The following is a 24,659-nucleotide window of genomic DNA, read 5'->3' as shown; positions in this document are numbered from 1 at the left end:
GGGATTTTTATGACCATTCTTCCAGAAGCACATTTTGTGAGGTCAGACAGTGATGTTGGATGAGAAGGCCTGGCTCACATTCTCCGCTATAATTAATCTCAAAGGTGTAGGAGACAGGTACCATTCTCCTGGCAGCTGCCAAAACCAGACTCGTCCATCAGATTGTCAGACAGCGAAGCGTGATTCATCACTCCAGAGAAACACGTCTCCACTGCTCCTCAGAGTGACCCATTCTTTCACTAATGTTTGCAGAAGCAGTCTGCATGCCTAGGTGCTTGGTAGTGACTGGAACACCTGAATTCAATGATTTGGATGGTGAGTGGATACTTTTGGCATATAATACTTTTAGTGTAAATGTAGTGGAGTAAACAGGTCTATGGGTAATATTTGCCTGAGTGTAAAATGCATGAAAAGAAATAGCAGGATTATGAGGTCCTCACAGAGGAAAGCATGGCGTGAATACGTGTGTGTACCTGTCAGTATATCTTTGTGGGGACCAGTCCTGGTTTAAAACCACGTTAAGGATTTAGTCGTGGTTTTTGTGTTGACGTTAGTATCGTCAGTTGTAGTAAGAAAGTATAGAGTATAAACACTAACTAGACTAAAACAAATCCGTGAGAGTCTGCTTTTCATCCCGAAGGTCCTCACAAAGGTTGGAGGACAGTCACGTATCCCCGTGTGATTTGCTCCGCCCCCTCCTCACTGACCGTGACGCCCCGGTGACGTCATGCTGTAGTGGCTCGTGCTGCAGCAGGTAGTTTCATTCAGTCCGCTTCAGTATCCCGGACGAAGTTAACGGCTTTCCTGTCATGGACCGGGCTGTGATTTCGCCCGCTTTACAGCTCAGAAACGGATAAAAGAGGAGCGAACGCGTCTGTTTTTCATAATTTCCTCCATAACTTCGTCTCCAGCTTGGATTTTATCCTCCAGCGGGGCGATTTTAGGGGCTTGAAGCAGGTTCTCCTCCAGCTTGTGTGGGAATGTGAACTTCTCTTATGGATGCCGATACACTTTTGGAGTATTTACGCACCTTTTCCTGAATTGTTTTGGATTTGAAAGAGTGGACTAGGCTCACTTCTGGTCCTGAAATCTAGCCGTGAAGAAAGCCATGGTCGCTGTGTTAATGTAGAAGCTGAAAACAACGTTAAAATCATGATTTCGGAGGAGAGAAGCAGCCACGTAAATAAGCAAACCCTGAACTTTCCCGTGGGTTTGCTTATCCGCTCTCCCAAGAGGCGCCTCGCCAAACTGGGAAGGAAACCCAGCAATGGCTCTGTCCAGTAAGTCTGTACTTGCTTTAACTGAATATCCTATTCAGTTTTATTTACATAGCAGTATTACAGTATGAAATATTGAAGAAAATACTACTACGAGAAAGCGCTAGGCCGTGGTGAGGAAGAAGAACTCTCCCTTTTCTGGTAGGAAGTGACCCCAAACAGCATTATAATGGTTTATAATCACAGGGGCATTGTTTGTAGGAGATGTAAAGGCAATTTTAAGTATATACAGGATCCACCAGCAGTTATAACTTCTTACATTAAAATATAATTTAGATTATTATAACTTTGTTTTACTGTAATGTACCAAAAATATACAAACAAAAAATTTTAAATTTCTTCATGTGTACATGTTAAGATGTGCAGGATTATGCCTTGTCGTAATAATAATAATAATAATATCTCAACAGTAAAATATGCAGTTATTTACTTCGTAAAACAGCAGGCATTTTTGAGTTTTTATTGTATGCATTTGTTGTTCCTCTGTAAACTCAGTAGATTTAAAATACAAAAGCAAGAGCATCATTGTGAAACAGAAAGCAGCCCAGTAAGTTATCGCTTTAATTGAAACTAAATTGATGAGTGGATTAATTGCACAGCCTTAGTGCTGACTTTTTATAAATTAGTTGTATTAACAGACTATTTTATTACAGACTTTTTTGCTGCATTTGCATTTTTTTTCCTGCACACAGAAAATTTTGGCGTTTTCCCCAAAGAGGTTTTACACTTCACCCAAAGGAAAAAAAATCACCTGGATTTTAATACAAATATTTTATTCATTGAAGTATAAAATACATTTTTATTTAGTAAATTGCTAGAAATGGGCATAAAAAACATAGATGTCTGTTAATTAAGGCAGCACAGACTCTTTGCTTTAACAAAATGTCTTATGTTCAGGTTAAAGTTTATAGGTGACAGAACAGACAATTGTTTGATAAGTTAAACATAAAAACCAAATAAAGGTTTGTTTCAACTCTAAATTGGGCTCAGAAGTGAAGTCTTTTTCGCAGATTGTGGCCTTGTTTTGTGTGCAGGATGTTTGAGTGTTTTGTCCTCTCCTTCCTCTCAGGTCCAACAACTCGAACACAACTGTCCGCTCCGCCGAGAGCGTCGGCGTCCGGCAGCCAGCTAAGAGCAAAATCCGCCGCCACAACAACAGGTTTTCCACTGTGTTCAATCACAGCCCCAACCTGCAGGATGGTGGACGGCGTGTCCAGGTGGCGGGCAGCAGCGGCGGGAGCTTGACCGGAGACCTCCAGGCTTTGGATGACCCGGCCGAGCTGTCCAGTCAAATGTCCGTCCCCGGCATCCTGAAGATCTTTGGCAGCGACATCTGTCAGGGGACCAACTACAAGAGCGTGCTGGCTACCACTCAGTCCAGTGCAAAGGAGCTGGTGAAGGAGGCTTTGGACAGGTGAGAGGTTTTCTTATGGTCCTGTAAACTGTTGACAGAGTCCTCAGAATAACATGTAAACCTTAAAAAAAACAAGGATCAGCAGAACCTGATCAGGATGGACTGGAAGAGCAAGCTTTTTTTTTTTTTTTAATTGAATTTCCACTTATACGATGGAAAAGTTTACGATGGAAAAATTTTAGGGCCACATTTGGATCACAGACACAAGACGTTCATGCAAGCATTTATGACTGTTTCAAAGTGAAAAATCACTTCCAGACCTAAAACCTGTGCTTAATTTCTCTCTCAGGTACTGTCTGGAAAAAGAAGACCCCAACAATTACGTGCTGTGTGACGTGATTGGCCAGACGGGCAGTGATAACCAATGGAAGAGGGAGTGCTTCAGGGTGGTGGGTGACAGCGAGAGGCCCCTCATGCTGCAGTCGCTGTGGAAGCCGAAGGAAGGCTTCTCCAGGCGCTTTGAAATCCAGCTGCGAGCGAACGTTGAAGAGCAGAGTTTAAAGGACAGAGATATGGTCACAGCAGGTATGCGTGCCTCCTAACACCTGCACAGTGACCCTGACATCCTCACGCTGGGGTCGTCAATCACTCAGCCTCAGTGTGGGGAGCCTTAGATATCTCTTATTGCAGGGTTTCATTGTGCCTCTTATCACTGGTTCAAACAGGCGTGCAGGAGAGGTCAGGAGGAAACAAAAGCTGCCCCGCTCTTATCTTTGTTTTATTTCAAGGGTCCATAAGGTCCTCACAAGGCATCAAGGCACCGCTCAGCTCTTCCCACCAGGCCTATAGCTGCTGTGTTTTCTTTCTGTCAGAGCTCGCTTCCTGCGCTCTGGGGCTGAGCGGCCCTGTTGACTTTGGCTCAGTTTGTTGTGGTCCTCTTCAGCTCTGGACCGACACTCTGACGGCTTTTTAATCAGGACGGGTCTGATAGAGCGAAGCTTACATTACAGATAACCTTAAAATTTGATCTCTACTGAACATTTTCTTCATTTATTATTAGAGTTTTGAAGCTGATTCGACCTTTAAACCTAAGGTACGGTGATTATTAGAGTTTCATTTTGCTCATTTCAGCTTAGTTTTATTTTAGACTTCTTTTTCTGTTTATTTTACTTACCACTAAGTGGGTGATATTTGTCAGATTTTAAGATTTGAGAAGTTCAGTACATGTATGCAACAGTACAAACAAACAACAATGAGTCACAAAGACGCCCCAAGTCTCATTATAAAGCCCAAACTGACTAAAATTAAAGACAGATTTTTGCCCTTGTGGAGTTTTTGTTAGTCTGTGTTGTGCTCTGAGCCAGTTTTTGTTAGTGATTTATAGACTCCATTTCTAAGCTATTGTTGGTTAGTGCTGCTTTCGATTCTCATGGAAAAATTCATCCAGAGTCATTCACATAGAAAGCAGTTCAGAGGCTGTTAGAGGCAAACAAGAGTCGAGCAAGGTCTCATTTTTAAAGTCATGTTAGAATCTGTTCAGATATTGACCTTAAAAAGCATTTAATATATGAAATAGTTGTCTAACGCACATTCAAATATCAGTGTTTCGAGGTTTCTATCAGTGCAGCCCTGTAGTGGTTCTCATGGCTCTGTGATCCACCCTCCCCTCCCTCCTCCTCTCTGACCAGGGAAAGCTGCCTTTTTACCTCCATGGGGTTTTTTAGGCATCGAGCCCAGTCTGTCACAGAGGTGCTGAACAATGTGGAAAACACCCATTTCCACAGCTGATAAGGGCAGCGGAGCGCCGGGTGTGAAGCCGGACTCTGTGGACATTCCACCACGCTTAATGGCTCCCAACGAGCTGAATAGTGTTTGTGTTACGTCAGGCCAACAGAGCGGCTGCTGGTATCAGATAAAAGCGGCCACAGCTCACCTTCCTCGCACATTTCCCCCCATTTTCCTCCAGTTATGTTGCATTTGAACTGAAGCCAGAGCAGAGAAGCATTATGCTGTGTTTGGATGAGCAGAGCAATTGCAGGAGGAATTTTGGTCATTGTAAACACAACTTTATGAACAGTGGTTCTTCTTCTTCAGAATGATACTTGGACTCTTATCTTTGCTATGACATGTTTTGCATGTTTTGCAAACAGCAGTTTGAGACAAGTCTCAAACCAAAGTAGCCTAAAAGGAAGATTTGTTGCTTCTGTGTCAGCGGCATCCATTCTTGCCGACCTTATTGTGCTTATGTGACTGGACATGGCAAAACAATAACAAGGGGACAGCAGACAGTGAATCTGATTAAAAAAAAAAAATGTAAGTGATGGAGCAGTAATTAATGGCCCTTCTCATCCTCGTGTTCCTCGACCCGGACAGACTCCAACTCCTCCATCTTGAACTGCAGGAAGCGATATTAGACTCATTTTGCTCTGCAGCTTTGGTGGTTCTGGTCAATTAGAGTCCTAGATGATGGAGTTGGAGTCTGTCAGGCTGCAATAGTGACCTGATCCACCTAGCTGGGGGGGAACATGAGATTGGAAGAGCCATAGATAGCTGTGATATTTTGAGATAAAGATTTTAAAAAGACCAAAATGAGTTATCAAACATATCCAGGTGTAGACACACTCAGTGACATGCAATTTTCTCATCCATCCAGGGATTAATGCTCAGGCTCGTAAGCTGCAGAAGACCCGCTCCAGGGTGACCTCCCTTTTTGTTGACAGCAGCGGGGAGGACGCAGACGGACTCGGCATTTGGAGGAGCCTGAGCGAGATGGATTTATCTGCGATGGGGAAGGAGGCCGGCAAGGCCCAACAGAGCACGCTCAGAGAGGATCCCGAAGCTGAAGCCGACAAGGAAGTGCTGCGCCTCGGCATGGAGAAGGAGGAGACGGAGAGCAGCGATGACAACACAACCCAGTACTCCATCCACCCGCCCTTTGACTTCCCATACTTCCTCCTGCTGCAAGGGTACAGCCACAGACAGGTGAGTGACTGGAGATATTCTTTACTTTAACTCCAGGTGACTTACAGGTGGGACATTATTAAAAAACAAACAAAATCACAGCTGGACAGACCTACTTAAGGTCCACTGTGTATGACTATAATTCCCTTAATCAGGTGAGACCTTTAGGTTTGTCCTCTTTTTCCTTATTGTATATGTCAGTCAGTCAGTTTTTTTCTACTATGATGTCACAGATAGAAGATAACCCTTATTTGGTCATGTCTAGCACAGAAGCCCCACCCACTTGCTTGTGTTTGTGAGTGGCAGCCAATCAAATTAAAGCTGGCTTAAAGGGGGAGGAGGTAAAACGGCTTGTTTCAATTAGAGGATAAACCGAGGGGCTGCATCAAGGCTCAGTATGAGAGAAACGAGGATCATGCAAAGCCACTCTGGAGTCCAAGAATAAAAATATGGAACTGGAAATGAGCAGAAAAATGTGCTGCTGTGATATCAGCTACCAGCTGGTACTGCTGCTCTCTTTGAGCCTTGTGTTCAGCCTAGACTCGTTCACATTTAGCCAGATTATTGCCAAAGTTTGTAGTGAACCTACAGATACAGACAACTGTGAGTGAAAACTTACGGTCAAGCAGATTTTCAGGCAGTTTCTGACTCTTGTGTGGCATTTAAAAGACTGGAGGTTAATTTTTATTATAAAGTTTTAGCCACGTATGGCAAACCTGGTTCACTGAAGACTTGTTATTGTCCTTCAGTGTCCTCTGTGAGTGTGTAAACAAACAAGCTTAAAAGAGGCAAAAGGAAGAGAAACAAATACGTGAGTGTTGGATTGAACATGTTATGTAACTGAAGGAGAAAATCCCTCAGGCAGGGAGTCAGAGAGGGAGGAATCACTGGCCACACAGGTGTGTTAGGACCAGGTGATCCTGTTCGGGCTTAGGGCGAGCCCTCTGTCATCATGTGTCAATGAAAGGATGAAGAACAGAGTGTTCACCATTCAGACAGAAGGAAACCTGCTTAGGATCTTTGGCAGAACAAAGAGGCAGGCCTGATTAGGAGGATAAACTGCAGCTTGCAAACATCGCAATGCTGTAATCAACATACCAGCGTACTTGCCCTCTGTTTTAAACTGTCCTTACTTCCAAAATATCACTGTCCTTGTCAAAACAGCCTGTTTACACAGCTCGTTTTGCACAGTAAACCAGAGAGCACGCTGTGGCTTTAGCCCATTCCCAGGAACAGGAAGCTCTTTCTCGCAGTGTTTTCATCCCCGCTGCTGGAGATTGCTGACTGAGCAGGATGCTGGGAGCACCGCAACACGCTGAGAGCTGCGGCCGGCCTAATCTTACTGTGCAACAATGGGTGGACCCAAAGCCAAAGCAAAGGAATGAGGCGGGTCTGTGGTGGACCAGCAGTCATGAAACAGGAACTGAAAGCTGATGTTTGGGTTGGTTTTTGAATCTGTGTTGTTGGAGACTGACTAGAGAAACAAAAACTGAATTAGGGTTGCCTTGGTTCTTATCTCGGTGGAGGAATAACTTCTCTGGAGAAGTGCCCGTCAACTTGTTATTGTTGACTGAGCTGACATGTTCCTGTTCGGGACTTAAAGCAGCGACAGGTGAGGGAAATCTGTCATTTTTTTTCAATGAACAAGTCTGAATGTGTTTCAATCAAGATGGTGGAGTTGCCATATGTTCGACCGTAGGACAAAAGACTGTCACGAAGCAGCTGAATGATATCGCCGACTGCCACGGTGATGATGTGGACAGCAAGATGGCCAGAAAACACAACACAGGAAGGGCCAGAGCTTTCTGGTTAGCAGCGACTAAACTCTCAAACTAAGAGTGAGGAGACTGTCCACTGCTGTAGTTCTCACTTACAAAACACTAAAATGAGTCAGATGTATCTTACTGAGGCCGCCGATCCTCTTGAGTGCAGCTGACAAAGGACAGTGTGTCTATGAACCACCAGGAAGATTTGTCAAATACACAACCATCTTTAAAAAAAATAAACTTATAACTGATAAATTTACATTTTCACATGGTGATGGTACCACTGTCTTTTATTTTTTTTATTGTGTTTTTGTGGCTGTTTATTCCTCTCATTTCATCCCTGGGAAACAAACAAAAAAAATCTTCATTACAAAACATAAATATTTTCAGTACTTCATCACACCACCTTTGAGCATTTGAGCAACACAAAATTGATGTAACAACAACAGATAAATATTGATTACTGTTGTGCGTAAATGTCAATTTATTTGTTGAGAACTGGCAAGCCCGATGTCGGTTGATGCCGAGGTTATATAGTTACGTCAGTGCATCTCTATTTATTAATCATGGTTGCTGTAAATTGTCTTAAAAGCACTAAAAAAAGCAACAGAACTGCAAAAAGCAAAATAAATTAGCATTACAATCAAACATGAGCTCAAAAGCTGCTAAAACATAACAAGCCTCTAATTATCACAGCATGATTTTTAACCCTAGTTGTGCTGCTGCGTCAGTCGGTCCAGTTGTGTTTTCTACATAAGAGAAAAAAACGTTAGCCATGTTCACTGAAGAGGGCAGGCTCTGAGGCTTCTTTAACACCTTGTAGCTCTGCCTTCACACTGAGGCTGCTCGGCTTTAGGCAGTGGAGATGATACGCTATCATTGCCTGAGTAATAGTCTTAATGTGGTGCTCCTGAGCTCCTGGACCTCACCAGCGTCTCGCTCATAAGCCCTTCCATTCCTGTCTCGTCTCACGCTGCCAGTTCAAGTTGTACTTTTACCAGCTGATCCCACTGCTTCTCGCACGCACACTCCTGGTTCATTTCCAAAGTGTTACACAAGGAAATCAATCCCAGGCTTCCCGCTGACTGTTGCTTTGAACGAGTATTTGTGTGAAGAATGGAGTTACATTAGAGGAAGAGTATGAGGCCGCAGAATGAAAGCTTGTGTTGTTAATGTCGTGGAAAACACAGCAGGAAGGCGACCCTGGCGGTTCAGAGAGGCAGGGTAGACCACGGACTGGAAAAGGTCATGAATACTGGATTATGTCCATGTAATGCTGATTTTCAGTTGTCTGAGACTGCGAGTCAGTATTGGCAGATGTCCGATAGATGTCTCCCGCCTGGACTCTAATCAAACGTTAAGTTTGGGCCAGATTGGACAATTTATATTTTAGTCACAACAACTTCTTGTGCAGTGACAAAACTCTGAAATTTGCCATGGTGTTACAGACACACCCATCAACAGGAACTTAAAAGCTTCACAATTAAATATGACCGAGGTCTTTAGATTATGCTGACCAAATATCACTTCGATTGGATGAAATCTCTTGTTAAACTACAAAGCCTGGAAACTGTTGATCTAAACCTAACTTCCTTTTCTCAAGATTCAAGAAGACTTTATTGTCATTATATGTAAACATATAATGAAATTTCTGGAGTTTTGTTCCAAATTTCATACTTGCAGGCGAAACATCAGTAGTGCTATTTTAATATACTAATGGAGACCAGCCGGAGAGAGGGAAAAATATTACAATGGGCACTGCAACAGCTGGTTTGTCAGCATTTATTATACTAAACATTTAATACAAATGTCCTTTTTTGTAGGATTTCGTCATCTACCTGATGAGTGGTACCAGCACCATCTTTGGCTGCTGCAGGGAGCACCACACTGGGGAGGATGAGGAGAGGCTGAAGGTGGACATCCTCCTGTTTGCTCCAGATGTGTTACCGCAGCACTGCTGCGTCAGACGGCTGGACTCTAACAACCAAACTTCCACGGGAGGAGAGCACAGAAAGACTCTGACGATGCTGAAGCCCCTTCATGGAGCTCCTGTGACTCGAAACGGTTTACTCCTTAAAGAGGAGGTTGAACTGAATCCAGGGGATTTGGTTGGCTTGGGGAAACATTACTTGTTCATGTTCAAGGATCCTACAAGCACACCAGGATCACTCCACAGCCCTCCTTGGATGACCAGACTCTGCCCAAACTCTGACTCAAAGACCTCTTGTTTGTCATGTGGCTCTTCGGTGGCTGGAAAAAAGCTCCTGAGGAAGCCTTTACCTCCTCGTTGGAGAGATCCGGAGGGCGCAGAGGCTTCACTGAGCTATGAGCTGGACCAGGAGGAGCAAGTCCTTCAACAGATCCTGGACATCTCGGACCCCAGTGGGAATGAACCGAAGCTGACGCCTGCTTTCCTGCTCAGCCTCTGCATCCAGCACTCAGCCTCCACATTTGAGCTGACCCACTTCAGACAGGTGCTGCTCCGGATATCCAGTCAGATCCAGCTCTTTACATTGGTAAGGGCAAAACTCATCACTATACGGTTTACTCAGCAGAAATCAAGAGCCAGATTTATTAAACGTTAAATTTCACCACCAAAGTATTAGTTGGCACCTGGGTTTCTCTCTTCTAGTCAATTAAAAAAATGGTGGCAGAAGAAGTAGTAGGAAACACCAGTCACAGTCTGGCTGCATGTACGTTTCTACAGAGGTCTGTGACAGGTTACAGTGTAGGCTTTCAGAAACATTCAGACTGTGGGTTAGATTATAAATCCCTCAAAAATGAAGCAGTGGAAGTGCAAAGTTTTGCGACTGATTTACTAACAGCTTCTTCATTTACAAATAAAGTTCTTTTAAAATATGACCAGCACAGCTGATATTAGGGCAAATAAATTGAAACTGTATGTGTATAAATGTGAACAGTCTCTGGATACATCTGAAAGCTCTGCAGGCTTTTTTTTTTTTCTCTGCTGTGGTTAGGGTGGGAAGAGTTGCATGTAATAGGATTAATATGGTGTCTAACAGATCTGATACTAAGAAGGTTAGCAACAACAAGAAAGGCAGTTTCTAATGTTGCAGCGCTGTCTGTGTGTGTGTGTGTGTAGCAAGTAGCACTCTTGTGTGCGACAGTCCTCGGTAGGTTCGGTTCATTTCTGTTCTGCTAGGTTCAGTGTTGTCGAGGACCTGAAATATGTGCGATTCGGCTCTAAGCGGTCACTCTGAGGACTGAGTGAAGAGCTGCAGGTCGCTCACAGCTTTGAGCCATCCACTTACAATAATGACACACTCATTCTGAGGGTCATTTCCTCTGGCTTTCCAGAGAAATCAGCATTCCTATCACAGACGCATCAGGCGGAAAATAAGACATACTTTTTTGGGGAGTTAAATTCAGTGCAGTTCATAGTAAATTGCGTGAAACAAACCTCATCAAATCATGTCTGTATGACTCATTTAAATACTCTTCTTCCAAAATTTTGCACTCTGAAAGAGAAACTCCTGCTGATGTGCAGTAAGGTCAAAAATACCTGTGTCGACACCTTTCACTGGTAAAACTGACGCTGCATTATGTTAGTAAATCCTGACCAGCCCAATGAAGCAGCCATGAAATAATATCTTATCTGTATGTTCTCCCTCTCAGGAGAAGACAAAGGAGCTTGCAGCAATCCAGCCGGAAACGTGAGTATACAAAGTCATATATCACGGGATATATGACCTCTTACACTTTCTGAAAAAAGCGACTGTGCTCCTCCAGAAAAAGGTTAGGTTCTTTACATTCAGGTTGTCCACAAACAGAGAAGTTCCCACAGCCAAAACACAGTTTTCTCATGATCACAAAGCTTACTGATCTTTGTGATCATGAGAGTTAAAAACTGTCTGCCTCAGCAGGGGAGAGAAGCTGTCAAAGGTCAGCAGACTCTGAGTCAGAGGTCATTATGTGGGCTTTGCTAAAAGGGAGGAATTCAAAGGATAATATGACTGTACAGAAGGAATAACCACAGACAGCTGACAGCTGATTACTATCATGAAGAATTACTTCATCAGCACCAGTGACTCCTTTACTCCTTACACTTGTATGTTGTAACAATCAATAAGAGGTATAGGGCAGAAAAAAGAGCAACTCCATAAAAAACATGAAGTCACCTACATTTTCTTGATTTGCTTTGAGCCATTTAATTTGGACTGTTTTAGTAGGAAGAGCTTCCTGTGGAGGAGCAGGAACCTGCTGGGTTTAACCACCCACAATATTTTGCTGATTTGCAGAAATATAAAAGGAAGTTAAGTCAAAATGGATTCAGTGAAGCAGACACGGAGTCCACTTTTCATACAGTGAGATTACCAAAGACCACTGACTATCATGGTGAAGGTAAAACATATGTATGGCCTACACGATTGATTAATATCACTTTATCTGCAGAATCGAATGATTGTTTGGTTCCTAAAACATCCAAAAATTAATTGTTTTGTAAAACTTATCAGATATCAGAAAATTTAAAAAAACAAAAGAAAACAAACAATAAGTGACTGGTTATTGAAGTATTAATCAGTTAAATGCTAAATCTGAACAGGGAAGTTAAGACTGAATGGATAAGATAAGATGGACTATTTCTCCAAAATACAGGAAAATCCTGTCTCACAGCAGCCAAAACATTAAATACAACCGCTAAAACTAATACTTTAAATAAAGTAGAAGCTCAATAAAATGCAGTTTGACAAAATTGGTACATAAATTAAAAATTACACTAAATGAATGAGTTCAACTAAACAGGTAAAAAGCAAATACAGTAAAATTCAGGAACTTAATTAAGTACAAATCTAAGTAAAATACAACAAAGGTTAAAAAAGTGTGAATTTAAATAAAATACAATAAAACATTATTTTAAAAGTGGCTCAGAATGAGTAAAATAGCTGATTAATCCAATAAAGCAAAAATAGAATAAAAATGTTTTATTGTAGTAAAAACAGAAAATATCACATTCGCTGTGTGGACACTTGAGTCAGCTGGAAAAAAAACTCACATTTGCTCAAAGTGGGTCACATGGGTCTTTTTTACAAATAGTTTTCATGTCCAGCTCACAGTGTGTTCTCAGGCTTGTTTCAGCACTAATCTCACACTGGCTGTTTTACATCAGGAGCTCCGGCGACGGGCCGTCGGAGCAGCTTCAGCTGCTCAGCATGGACGAGCTGATCCCAGGACTCCGACCGCTGGTGCTCTGGATGGCCAACTCCATCGAGCTGCTGCACTTCATCCAGCATGAAGTCCCTCAGCTGCTGCCCTGGAGGCAGGACCAGGAGGATGAAGGTGGGTATTTTACTCATCATCCTCACTGCTGTGTGTGTGTGTGTGTGTGTGTGTGTGTGTGTGTGTGTGTGTGTGTGTGTGTGTGTGTGTGTGTGTGTGTGTGTGTGTGTGTGTGTGTGTGTGTGTGTGTGTGTGTGTGCTCTCTTAAGGCTTCTTTGTATGTCTCTTCAGGTCTGCTGGACTCTGAGATCTCCGCCACTCGGGCAGCCTGTGAGGAAGCCATGACAGTCCTGGAGGAAGTCATCATGTTCACCTTCCAGCAGACCGTCTACTATCTAACAAAGGTTAGCTTCCACATATTAAAACACAGTATAAAGAGCTCACATAAAAATGATGTCAACGTGTTTCACATCTCTTTGGACCTCTAAAATCTGAGTGTCGTTCACATGTAAGCAGGAAATCTGACTGTGCACACAGTGTATTCTGTTTTTATTGAGCGCTTTCCAGACAGAAAACACAATAACAGAATGGAAACACAAACTCTTAGGCAGGAAAGGCCTGTGAGATAGTGAGCGAGTGCCTTTTTTCCGCTGACGGCAACGTAAACACACACAATCCTCTCCCTCGAGGTTGCAGTGGTTTATCAAATGACATAAACCAGAACTGCGATGTGATTGGTGTTAAAGGTGCGTTACAGTTACATTACAGAACGCAACACAGGTGTGCGCTAGTGTGATTTACAGAGGACTTAAGCACACAGATAATAATAAACAGGTATTATTGTTTTGCAAAGTTAAAACATAATTAGTATAAAGGTGGCTCTTCAGTCAGGACAAAGCAGATGGAGAATATGTGACGTAAATGCAAACAGTTAAAAGCAAAGAGGTAATTAGAGGGTGTCTGCTCTTCTTTAAAATGTTTGAAAATGTCTTAAATACACTCCTCTCCACTGACTGGAGCATAAACACAGTCTTCTCTCTCAGGGTTACTGTGGTTTGTTCAATAACAACAGCAGAACCGCAATGTGACAACATTTTTAAAACAAAAATAAACAGCAGCAAACAAAATGAAAAAAACATTTTCATGTTCATAATCAGTAGGACTGAAACATAACAAGTCCAGAGAGCCTATTTTCTGTCTCTGTCTCACACAGACACACACACACACACACACACACACACACACACACACACACACACACACTCTTCTTCTATCTGCTGGTGGTACATGCTGTGCAGGGCCCTGTCCTTCCATGATGGTTCCTGTTGTTTCTTTAGTTTCTGCTGCCTGAGGTACTCACTGTGCACCTGATCCTTTGTGTCCGTCTTCCTGATGTACTCTCAAATCTTGTTTCATCAACAATAGTGGTTCTGACACTCATTAGTCCTCGTCTTCCTTCTGCTCAGCCTGCAGTCTCAGGGTGCTGGATTTGGGGTGAAACCCTCCATGCATGCTAAGGAGCTTTCATGTCTTGATGTCAGTGGCTTCCATCCTCTTCTTTGGCCAGCTTATTATCCCAGCAGGGTATCTGATGACTGGCAGGTCATAGGAGTTGATTGCCCAGATCTTGTTCTTCCCATTCAGATGACTCCTCAGGACTTGCCTTACTCTCTGCAGAGACTTGGCAGTTGCAGCTGTCTTTGTGGCCTCTTGACACATGCCTTGATTTAGACTTGTGAGGCTCAGGAATTATTTTGTTTCTGGATTTGCTTTGGATGTGTTCTTCTGTGTGAATTAAAAATATTTGCAAACTAAAAAACATGGGCCTATGATAAAGCCCTGAGGAATACCACAAGATACTGTACAAAAAAATGATGATAAATTGATATATGTAGGATTTATCCTAAAGCCTTAAAGCCTCTGGACACACTCTTTGATTTAGACTTGTGAATGCTGGGAATCACTGTGTGTCTGGATTTGGATTTGACACCAGTCAGGTGTGCAGTTTTGCAGCCTAATGAGACACTCCCAGGCTGAAGTGGCACTTTAAGGATGCCTGGTTTATGCTGAATCCCGTCAACATCAAACTACTGGCGCTGAAATTCTCTGTCCACTCCAATATTAGGGTGGATAATGATTCTTTTACTTGGATATTTGAGCTTTATTTTGGAAAAATGCAAAGAATTGACGAGGGTAAGCCTGACACAGGAAAGTTACGCCATCGTAAGTGTGTAAGATGTTACGACTCATGTGTTAATGTCAGAGATTTAAAAAAAAAAAAGAAGGGAGCAGTTGGAATTTCAGAGTTGTTTTTAACTTTAAATAATTGCCTTTTGGAAGATAAACTTGGCCAGATGGCAGATTTTTATAAGTCTGAAACCAGTCTGGGATCCATCCATCCATCCATTTTCTTCCGCTTATCCGGGGCCGGGTCGCGGGGGCAGAAGCCTAAGCAGAGAAGCCCAAGCTTCCCTCTCCCCAGCCACCTCCTCCAGCCCATCCGGAGGGACCCCAAGGCGTTCCCAGGCCAGCCGAGATACACAATCTCTCCAGCGTGTCCTGGGTCTACCACGGGGCCTCCTCCCGGTGGGACATGCCCGGAACACCTCACCCAGGAGGCGGCCAGGAGGCATCCTAATCAGATGCCCGAGCCACCTCAACTGGCTCCTTTCGATGTGGAGGAGCAGCGGCTCTACTCCGAGCCCCTCCCGGATGGCCGCACTCCTCACCTTATCTCTAAGGGAGAGGCCAGCCACCCTTCGAAGGAAACTCATTTCTGCCGCTTGTATTCGCGATCTTATTCTTTCGGTCACTACCCAAAGCTCGTGACCATAGGTGAGGGTAGGAACGTAGATCGACCGGTAAATCGAGAGCTTCGCTTTTACGCTAAGCTCCCTCTTCACCACGACGGACCGGTGCAGCGTCCGCATCACTGCAGAAGCAGCCCCGATCCGCCTGTCGATCTCCCGTTCCCTTCTCCCATCACTCGTGAACAAGACCCCGAGATACTTAAACTCCTCCACTTGAGGCAAGAACTCGTTCCTGAGCCGGAGATGGCACTCCACCCTTTTCCGGCTGAGGACCATGGCCTCAGACTTAGAGGTGCTGATTCTCATGCCAGCCGCTTCACACTCGGCTGGGAACCGTTCCACTGCGAGCTGGAGGCCCCCCCCTGATGAAGCCAACAGAACCAGAACCAGTCTGGGATGTTGAGGATATTTATGAACAGAAGTTGCACCATCACCACCACCACCACCCTACACCTTCTGAAGAAGTAAGCAGGAAGAGCCTGAGCTGTTTTGTTTATTCAGAGATATTTCTAATGATTTTGCTAAAAACTGAAAAAAAAAACTGAAAAGAGAGTTCTCTTATTGTGTTTTTAGCCTTTCAACTGTTTTTTTATAGCAGACATTTATTTGTCACTTTTGAGGCTTGTTAGTCACTCAGATCCACCTTTACTGAGAAAATGATGTAACCTAAAATGTCTTGCAATGTATTACATATGACTGTTTTTCTGTTGGAGAGAGAAAGGGAGGATTAGCAGCTATGGGCCTGTTTCCTGCAGAGGAAGGGAAGCTGTCATGAGCGGAAAAAAACCTAAAGACAAAAAGGAAGGGAGGAGGCAGCGAAAAGGGTCTTTCTTTTAGTTTCCTGTGAAATGTGACTCCTCATAACGTCTTCACTTCTAGACTATTTGTGGCCATAATATGAATAGAACTGAACAAAAGGTCTTAAAGAAGCAGAAAAATGCTTCTCTGTGCACAGAAAGTGATTTAATAACTATCCACAGCCCAGCTCAGCACCTGCAGGTCTGCTGAGTTTCACTGCAAACTATCAGCTGACCTGTTGCCTCAGGCACGCCAGGTTATGGCATCTGTCAGTGTGTCTGAGCTCATTATCTTAGTCATGCTGTGTGAATGTGTCGGTGTGTATGATGAGGCAGCAGCTGATGTCATTCATGTGAAACAATGTCAGAGTTGTGTACGCAGCAGGAGGAGCGGTGATAAGAGCCGACAGCGAGGTGGCTTTTAGGTTTATTTAACTACACTGTAAATCTGTCAAACTGTTTACCGTCATTGTTCTTAAAGCTGCAGCTGGATTTTTGAGCTAATCCAAACTCACTGCTACGGAGGTTCATGTTTTCGGCGCTGAGTTCACTTTCTAGCAGGCTGTGGTCACCTGTGGAATAAATGTCACGGGTTGGAAAAATTCCCACATTTTCCACACAAACAGCAGGGATGGCCATGTGCTATACAATCACTAAATGTGTTTGCTCACTAATGAGGGGAGAATTAAATGTTTATCTACAGATTTTGAGCTTTCTGGAAAATTTCCTTGTCTTAATAATGATTTTATTTTTTCGGGTTTGGTCACCTTTTTTTGGACACTGCACAGATTTAAAACAAAGAAAATGTCTGTGGTTGATTCAGCAGGTGCTCTTCAGTGGGGCAGGTAGAAACACCAAGAGCAAAATGTGGTGCAAGTATAACCATAGAAAGCTACCGAGGTACTCGGTCTTCAGGTGAAATTACAGTTTATTCTTTGAGCAAATTAGCATAAACAAAAACAGACTGATGCGTACTGTATGAGAAAGAATAAAGCTCCATAAACGACTTATTTATGCGTCTGAAATGAGTCAAACTGCAATGCTGTTCACGTTCCCTACGGCTGCCCTTTGTGCCGTGGAACTCCTGGACTTCCTGTTCGCTCTGTGAATGCTTTCCTGTGTTTGAATTGTGTCCTGCACACCTTAAACATGGCTGTGCTTCTAACTCTGTTGCTCTTCACTTTGTGCACTTGGGAGATCATGCCAGATCTTTTTTCTTGTAAATTTGCCTTTTTATTTTCAGGTTTTCTCTCATAATTTTCACAATTTTTCTTTTTTCACAAATTTGACGGGTTTTTTTCCTTGTAAAATTGAAAATCTATTGTATATAGATTTAAAATATCACATCACATTTGACCTCTGACCTCACTTTTACATTTCACATCTACCTTTCTTCCGAGTTGAGCCCGAAATGCATTATATCGTCAAAGAAAGAGAATGAGCTGCCTAGTTGGTTAGAAATATACTGCAGTAAAATATTATATAATACTGTTACAAATCAATGCCTGGTATCCATTACCTGCTCCTACATGATGTTTGTGTAATCAAAGTAAACATCTGTCATGCTGCCCTGATCTGATTTTTACTGCAGTACAAACTTCTTAAAGTACCTTTTAAAAAGAACTAAGGAAATAAAATGAATATGTACAAAATACAGTACTGCCCAGAGAGAGAGCTGCCTCGGCAGAGGTTTGGATTTAGGTTATTTTCCATTCTGTATAACATGCAGTTCACGATGTCTCCATGTCTCTCCACAGAGCATGTACTCAGCCCTGTCTGGTCTGCTGGACGGGAACCCATTCTCAGAGAGCGGTCAGCTGCGAGTGCCCGATGGACTCGAGAGCATCCTGGAGGTCCTGAAGGAGGCGCTGAAGCTTCTGACGGCCTTCCAGGTGCATCCGGACATCTCGTTGCAGCTCTGCGCCTACCTGTTCTTCTTCATCAATGCTTCGCTCTTCAACACCCTCATGGAGAGAGGTGAGCTCTGTTATTTCTCATTTAATATGTGTTGTACTGTACTGCTGCCACACTGTAAGTTTCTTCTTAGTCTGTCTTCTTTTTATCATGTTTTTGTCTTAATTTGCTCTTTTTAAATCATGTGTGTAACCCTTTAAGCTTCTCTTTCTTTCAACTTTTAACTCTTAATGAAAGCTGCCATGCAAATAACCTGTACAAATATCATTCATGCCCTCTCTGTAATCCTGCTGCTGTTAAGGATCTGTCGCCGGGTTCTACCAGTGGGCTCGAGGCGTGCAGATCCGGGCCAACCTGGACCTACTGATGGACTGGAATCAGAGCATCGGTCTGGGGGATCTGGCCACTGAGTTTTTCCAGAAGCTCTCTGCTGCTGTCAATCTGCTGGCCACACCCAAAGAAACACTGCTGCAGGTCAGAGGACATCCTCTTCTCCTTTCCTGTTTGTCTTACACAGGCGGGCGTAGCTGAGCGGCCGAGTCATGTTTACGTTAGTCCGAGTATTTCCTTAAATGTTTATGGCTCATTTAAAACTTTCCACCTTTGGGGAATTCTGAGCTTTAGTTACACTTTTCTGACTCTTCTCGTCATGGTTTCATCTGTCAAACATTATGCTGACCAATAACACCACAGAGCAGCGTGTTGTTTGGTCCCCATACAAACCAGTTTGATCTCACACCGGAGCAGCACAAAGCAGATATCACAACAGAAAGAAGAAAGCAGGAAAGGAGGGACAGGAGCAAAGAAAGGAAAGAAGGAAAAAGGGAAGGGAAGAGAGTAAGAGGTGAAAAAAATAAAGAAGGAAACAAGGAAATGAAAGAAGAAAGACAAAAGGAGTAAAAGAAAGGGGGGGGGGGAGCGGCATTGAAAGGAAAGGAGGAAAGAAAAATGAAGGAAGAAAAGAGATTAAGAAAAGGAATAACGAAGAAAGGAAAGGAAGGAGGCACGATGGAAAAAGAAGGGAAGGAAGGAAAGGAGGAAACAAAGATGGGAGAATGGAAAGAAGTAAAGAACTGAAGGGAAAAAGGAAGGATAAAAATATTTCTGTACATTTTCACTCCTGTGTCGTAGTACTGCGTTACCACAAAATGAACCACATCATATAAAAACAGTTTGCTGAGTCATTCAGCGGCCTGAATCGGACCCTCTGTCGGGCTGGTTCTGGGCCCACAGGTCGTATGTTTGTGCCACAGGGCCTGAGAGGTGTGCTGTCTGTGGAGGCATGTTATTGGTTTATGGTTATTGTCCTCTTGAGAACAGCTGCAGACCTCTGAGGAAATAGCCTGCAGAGGCAGAGTAAACACACTAAAACGTTTAAAGCTGATGTCACGGTGCCAGTGAAGGTGTGGCGTTACTTGAGATCACATGGATATGATGAGGATATCCTGTTAGCCAGGACTAACACATCATAACTTATCAGATTAAATGCTCACTAAGGAGCTGTTCCAACACAAAGGGAGACATCATCTCAAAGCCTCAGAGACGCTCGGAGAACAACCTGTTCATATTTGCTTCTATGCTTTAGCCTTTGTGCTGCTGCGGTAGCCAGTTTGGCACTTAATCCCTCCTTAAGCATGCTGTTCTCATAGCTACCTGTTCAGATCTTGTTTACTCTGACTAGGAAGCTGAGCTCTCACTTGGTGTGTTATTAAACACTGAGTCACTGAAGGGAAACCAAGCAGTAAAGGTACTCGGGTACAATTCACAGAGCTTACGCAGAAGGTCACTCAGGCCGACAAACTGCAGATGTTCTCCATGAGCTTATGGACAGGCTAAAAATAGAAAAGTGTTCACGTATATGCACGTATATATAAGCACGTATATGTGTCTGTAAATTATCTGTCAGAATGAAGTGTGCCGGGGTTTAGGGTGAAAGCATGTTGATGTTGGATGTTTCTCAGTGAGGGATGAGTGTAATTTAAAGGGACGTTACTTAAGGACATCAGGACGGGTTAATCTGCTGATTGAGGAGTTTATATTTACACCTTCTTGTGTCAGTCTGAGGTCACAAAGTTTGTCTTTAGTTTCCAGCCTTTACTTTTATCGTTGCATCAGCTCAAAGAGTGTTTCACCTGCAACACTCTTATAGATTATAGAAAACATATGATGTTCACTCACCACGTTTCATATTTCCAATGAAAATGAAAAATTCACCTGACCCTGTCAGCATCAGCTGATTGATTTGTACTCTGCATTTTGGCTAAACATTCGAGGGTCGTATCACCATCTGAGGTAGGTGCCTGTGGCCATAAAGGAAGCTATAGTTTATGAAAGGCCTCATTTTTTACCTTATGAGTGTGTTTGTATTGTGGTGGTTCTGAGTCTTTGTGGTGGGATGAGGTTAAATACCTGTGGTCAACCATCCAAAGCAACAGAGAGAGGTGAAGAAATGAAAGCAGGCAGGGTGGAGCAGGTGGAGACGAGTGTCAGGGGTGATCTGTTACAGAAGGAGAGCAGCAAGAGTGAAAGGGAAGGTTTACAAGATGTAGTGAGACCCGCTGTGATGGATGGTTTGGAGACAATGGCACTAATAAAAAGACAGGAGGCTGAGCTGAAGATGTTAAGATCTTCATTGAGTGACCAGGGCAGACAGGGTTAGCAATTCAATTCAAGTAAATTTTATTTATATAGCACCAAATCACAGCAAGTCACGTCAGGGTGCTTTATGCTGTAAGGTAAAAACACTACCTGAGTACATCAGAGGGACAGCTCAGGTTGAGCCATTTAGAGGCAAAGTCAGAGAAGCAAGGCTGAGATGTTTGGACGATAGTGGATATACTGGACAAAGGCTGTTGAATGTGGAGCTGCCAGGCAGGAGGAAAGAGGAAGACCTCAGAGGGTTGTTGTGACAGAGAAGGGATAGGGGAAGATGGAGGGAGATGATCTGCTGTGGTGACCTGTAAAGGAAGCAGCCAGTAAAAGTCTGATCTACTCACCTAGCAGAGAACAAATGTAATGCTGGACATTGAATTTTGATTGCTTGTTTTTATGAACAGGCTGAATTGTGGGACAGTTAGCTCCTTTCATTTCATTAAGGATACTCCAGTATATCCTCTGCTGAAGGAAGTAATAAATAAATCACTGAAGCACCTTTCCAGCTGCTACTTTGCGGTCACTTCATGCAGTTAGAGCTCTGACCCTTAGCAAAACTGACTACTGAGCCACACTCTGGTTTCACACTGTGAGGTTGACACCTATTTTCTTTGCATGACACACAGCACCACCCACGATTCAGCTGACGGGAGCTGTTTCGTCTTCTTTCTGTCTTGAAGTTGCTGCTTTTCCGCGCCCCTCCCCCTGGCATGAGGTCACTCTGTGGCCACCACTAAGCGGCACACACCCTCTGAGCATTTCTGCTTTTCCATCTGGAGCTCCTAAGAGCCAAAGTGGCTCGCTGGCACAGCTGTAAATTACCAGATGTGGGAAGTGGTGTCACTTGTTTTGCCAGAGCATCAATACAGCATCTGGAGGGTGTTATTTTAGAGGGACATTAAAATCGCAGACATGACAAAATGAGACATTTTTAAAGTTTGTGTTGTTTCTGAGCATAATTTAAAGTTCACCTTGTCCTCCTCGACGCAGTGTGGGATCTGTGGGACTGAACAACATTCAGTTGTGGCCCCAGCAAGTCTGGGCAAAGTCTTAACTTCCACCAATTCAAGTGGAAACTGACTGTACCATGAATATACCATGTCATGTTTGTAAAGTTAGTCTTGCAACAGATGCATGAATGTATCCAGTGAGTCACCTGCTTCCTTATCCTCGAGCTACTTCCAGCTGAAGTTCTGAGGCATGCCCGGCATTTCTGGCAGAATGATGTCTGTTTGTTATTACACTCGTTACACTGTCACCAGTCTGTCTGCCGTGAAGTCCTGTGCAGCGAAAGGAGCATCTCTCCTTTCAGGATTTCTGTTCATCCTGCAAATAAACCCAAAAAACCCCACAAAGCAAAAACGTAATAAGGCTAGAGTTAATAGAATATGTTTTTATTATTATTACTTAATTTTGCACCCTTTTGGACTCCGTAGGTACAAATGATGCAGCCAAGTGACTCACTTGTTTCCTTATCCGCCAGCTGCTTTCAGCACTCATCAAAAGATCAGATATTGTCTTAAGTATGCTCGAGCGGCTGCAGCAGCTGTGAGGTGATAATCATATTTCAAGATCTGGACTTTCCTGTCATTCTGAGATATAGAAATAGAGTTTACAGTTCTCACGCTGCACAGAACAAGCAGGACGGGTTGATTAGTGAAACCTGGGTGAAACCCAGCACTCACTTTTCACTGCAGAGTAAACACGAGAAAAGCTGCAGCGACAGGAGAGACACTTTAAGTGATACTGTGGAAACATTTTCCCATGAGGCTTTGTTACCACATCTTCCTGCTTTCATAACATATAGTTAGTTTAATATACTTTGCATGTAAATGAGGGAGTTGCTTATATGGAAGCACGATGGGAAAATACTTGTTTCTGCCTCCCTCTCACAGTACAACAAAGAGCTTTTGCGACTCCCTAAAACTAAACCATCAGTGAAAGTCTTTTATGAACCCGTATTTTAATCCATGAATCGTTTCAGAGGAGCTTTGCATCGCGTTTATTGATGTTTTTGTGTTTTCTTTGTTGTTTCATGTCCTTCCAGGCGTCCTGGGCTTCTCTCAGGACCGAGTTCGCTGCTCTGAAACCCGCCCAGCTTCACCACATGCTGAGGGAGTACAACTCCGGGAAGGCCTGCCCCTCCGGATGGAGCCCGTCACCGGGTGATGCAGAGGACGCCGTCAGAACAGGTAAATAACATACATGAGCTTTCTGCTTGTTAAACGAGCAGCCCTGTTTCCTGTCTTAAGTGTCAGGAAACAGGGCTGCTGCCACCTCGCTCTCACCTCCAACTTCAGGTTAACCAGTGCAGCACGTCTTTACGCTCAGTTTTTAAAGACTCGCGGCGTAACTACAGCTCGTATGCATCAAATATTTGAACGCTTCAGAAAAGAATCGCTGTGGTGGCGGATGGATCATCTCAGACGCTCCCTTAGTTCAGTGTCCTCTTCCTGTCATGTGATGGGGTTTGACTCATCAGGAACCTTCAACATGAACTGAAAACAACTTGACCCTAATCCTCCATCTTCCCTCTGCTAATGTGTTTATATTAACCACAGTCCTGTAGGTAGCCACCGGGTAGCACATCATTATAATTCAACTAGCCTGACTTCACTGGCACTCCAAAAGTCGCAGCTGTTTAGTTTTCCGTCTTCATTTACATCCAAAGTTGTAACAATACTGTACATTATTGTTTTTCTTACTGCTGACTTCTGACTCACAACCTCTTAAATTCTCTTTGACGTGGATGCCTGGACTTTAAACTTTAGTGTAGTATCTGTGAGAACAGCCACACCGATCATTTTATTGAGACAATTTGGACTGTTTTACGTCTCGGTGGTGCCTCAGAGTTTGTTTGATTTTGGGAACTGAGGGAGCTTTTGGACCCCAATATGACTAATTAAGAAAAGTTTCCAGTTCACTCTGATTCTGAGGCTGTTTCCTTTTTCTTTTTATGTAATGCACAGAGTCTCTGTTACATTTTACAGACCTTCAAAGGCCAGATTATGAGGTTGGAGGGTTAGCTGTGGCTTACTCAAACCTTTGTGTTTTTCACCTGCTCTTTGGTTTTGTTCAGGCTTTAAAAACTGCTTAGTTGGGTTCAGGAAAACGTTATGTTTTAGGGTTAAAACACGACCCTTCACAAAAGTAACCCCACACACCAAAAATGACAAGTTTGGACCTTTAGACTCGTCTCAAACACCAAAGCGCCAAACTTTGGATGCAATGAGACATGCTGGCACCTTTGGGAAGACCAGGTCAGAAGAATAAACAAAGAGGGCACAACAAAACAAACTATATATATATATATATATATATATATAAATCTTTTTTTGAATTTCCAAATCAGTGCATCTCTCATTTAAAATATTTATGAATATTAAAAAAGTGGGTGAACAAAAAATTACCTTCTTCTGCAAGTGTTTCTGTTACATATTTTCCATCCAATGAGCTTGTTTACAGTAAACTGCAGTAATTGGACTCCTTCCTCAGCAGGAATCAGAACGACCTCTTGTGCAGCTTTGCATGTCCAAGCTTGTTGTCAGACAGGTTTGACTGAGGAAGAAGTCATGATAATAACAGGGTAGGCAGCAGATTTAATAACTTGGCTAAAAACAAAGAGAAGGAAGTGAACAGAAGCTGAGAATAAAACTCAGCATTTCTGAAACATCAGCTGAATGAAGCCTGTTTATTATTATACTTATTATACTATCAGCTGTTTGTCTTTAAGTCCTATGCAGCAAATATGCATGTCTCCTTTCATATTTGTCAATATTTATTTAGAAATTATGAGGTTCATTTACAGAGGCCCAAAGCTGTCAACATTTTCTAACATCAGTAGCAGATTGGAGCCTGTCACAGCTGTCGTAGGGCGAGAGGCAGGGTACACCCTGGACAGGTCACCAGACTGTCGCAGGGCTAACACAGAGAGACAGACAACCACCCAC

At 43.3% G+C, this 24,659-nt stretch overlaps 1 protein-coding gene across 1 annotated transcript in view; it reads left to right on the top strand.

The window, feature by feature from the left end:
• The first annotated feature begins 767 nt into the window (after nt 1–767).
• LOC115784682 (ras-associating and dilute domain-containing protein-like) overlaps nt 768–24,659 on the top strand; it is a 34,360-nt gene continuing 10,468 nt past the window's right edge. Inside the window, exons 1-11 of the mRNA XM_030735996.1 lie at nt 768–1,280; nt 2,347–2,691; nt 2,981–3,216; nt 5,285–5,613; nt 9,182–9,874; nt 10,995–11,032; nt 12,487–12,656; nt 12,828–12,940; nt 17,901–18,120; nt 18,359–18,531; nt 22,757–22,901. Coding sequence (XP_030591856.1) covers nt 1,153–1,280; nt 2,347–2,691; nt 2,981–3,216; nt 5,285–5,613; nt 9,182–9,874; nt 10,995–11,032; nt 12,487–12,656; nt 12,828–12,940; nt 17,901–18,120; nt 18,359–18,531; nt 22,757–22,901 — 2,590 coding nt within the window. The 5' untranslated portion in view covers nt 768–1,152. The remainder of the gene's footprint in view (nt 1,281–2,346; nt 2,692–2,980; nt 3,217–5,284; nt 5,614–9,181; nt 9,875–10,994; nt 11,033–12,486; nt 12,657–12,827; nt 12,941–17,900; nt 18,121–18,358; nt 18,532–22,756; nt 22,902–24,659) is intronic.

Source organism: Archocentrus centrarchus, chromosome 8 (genome assembly GCF_007364275.1).
Source record: "Archocentrus centrarchus isolate MPI-CPG fArcCen1 chromosome 8, fArcCen1, whole genome shotgun sequence".
Taxonomy (NCBI): domain Eukaryota; kingdom Metazoa; phylum Chordata; class Actinopteri; order Cichliformes; family Cichlidae; genus Archocentrus; species Archocentrus centrarchus.
Note: the sequence above shows the minus strand (reverse complement) of the source record. Positions and strands in the feature narration are given on the sequence as shown.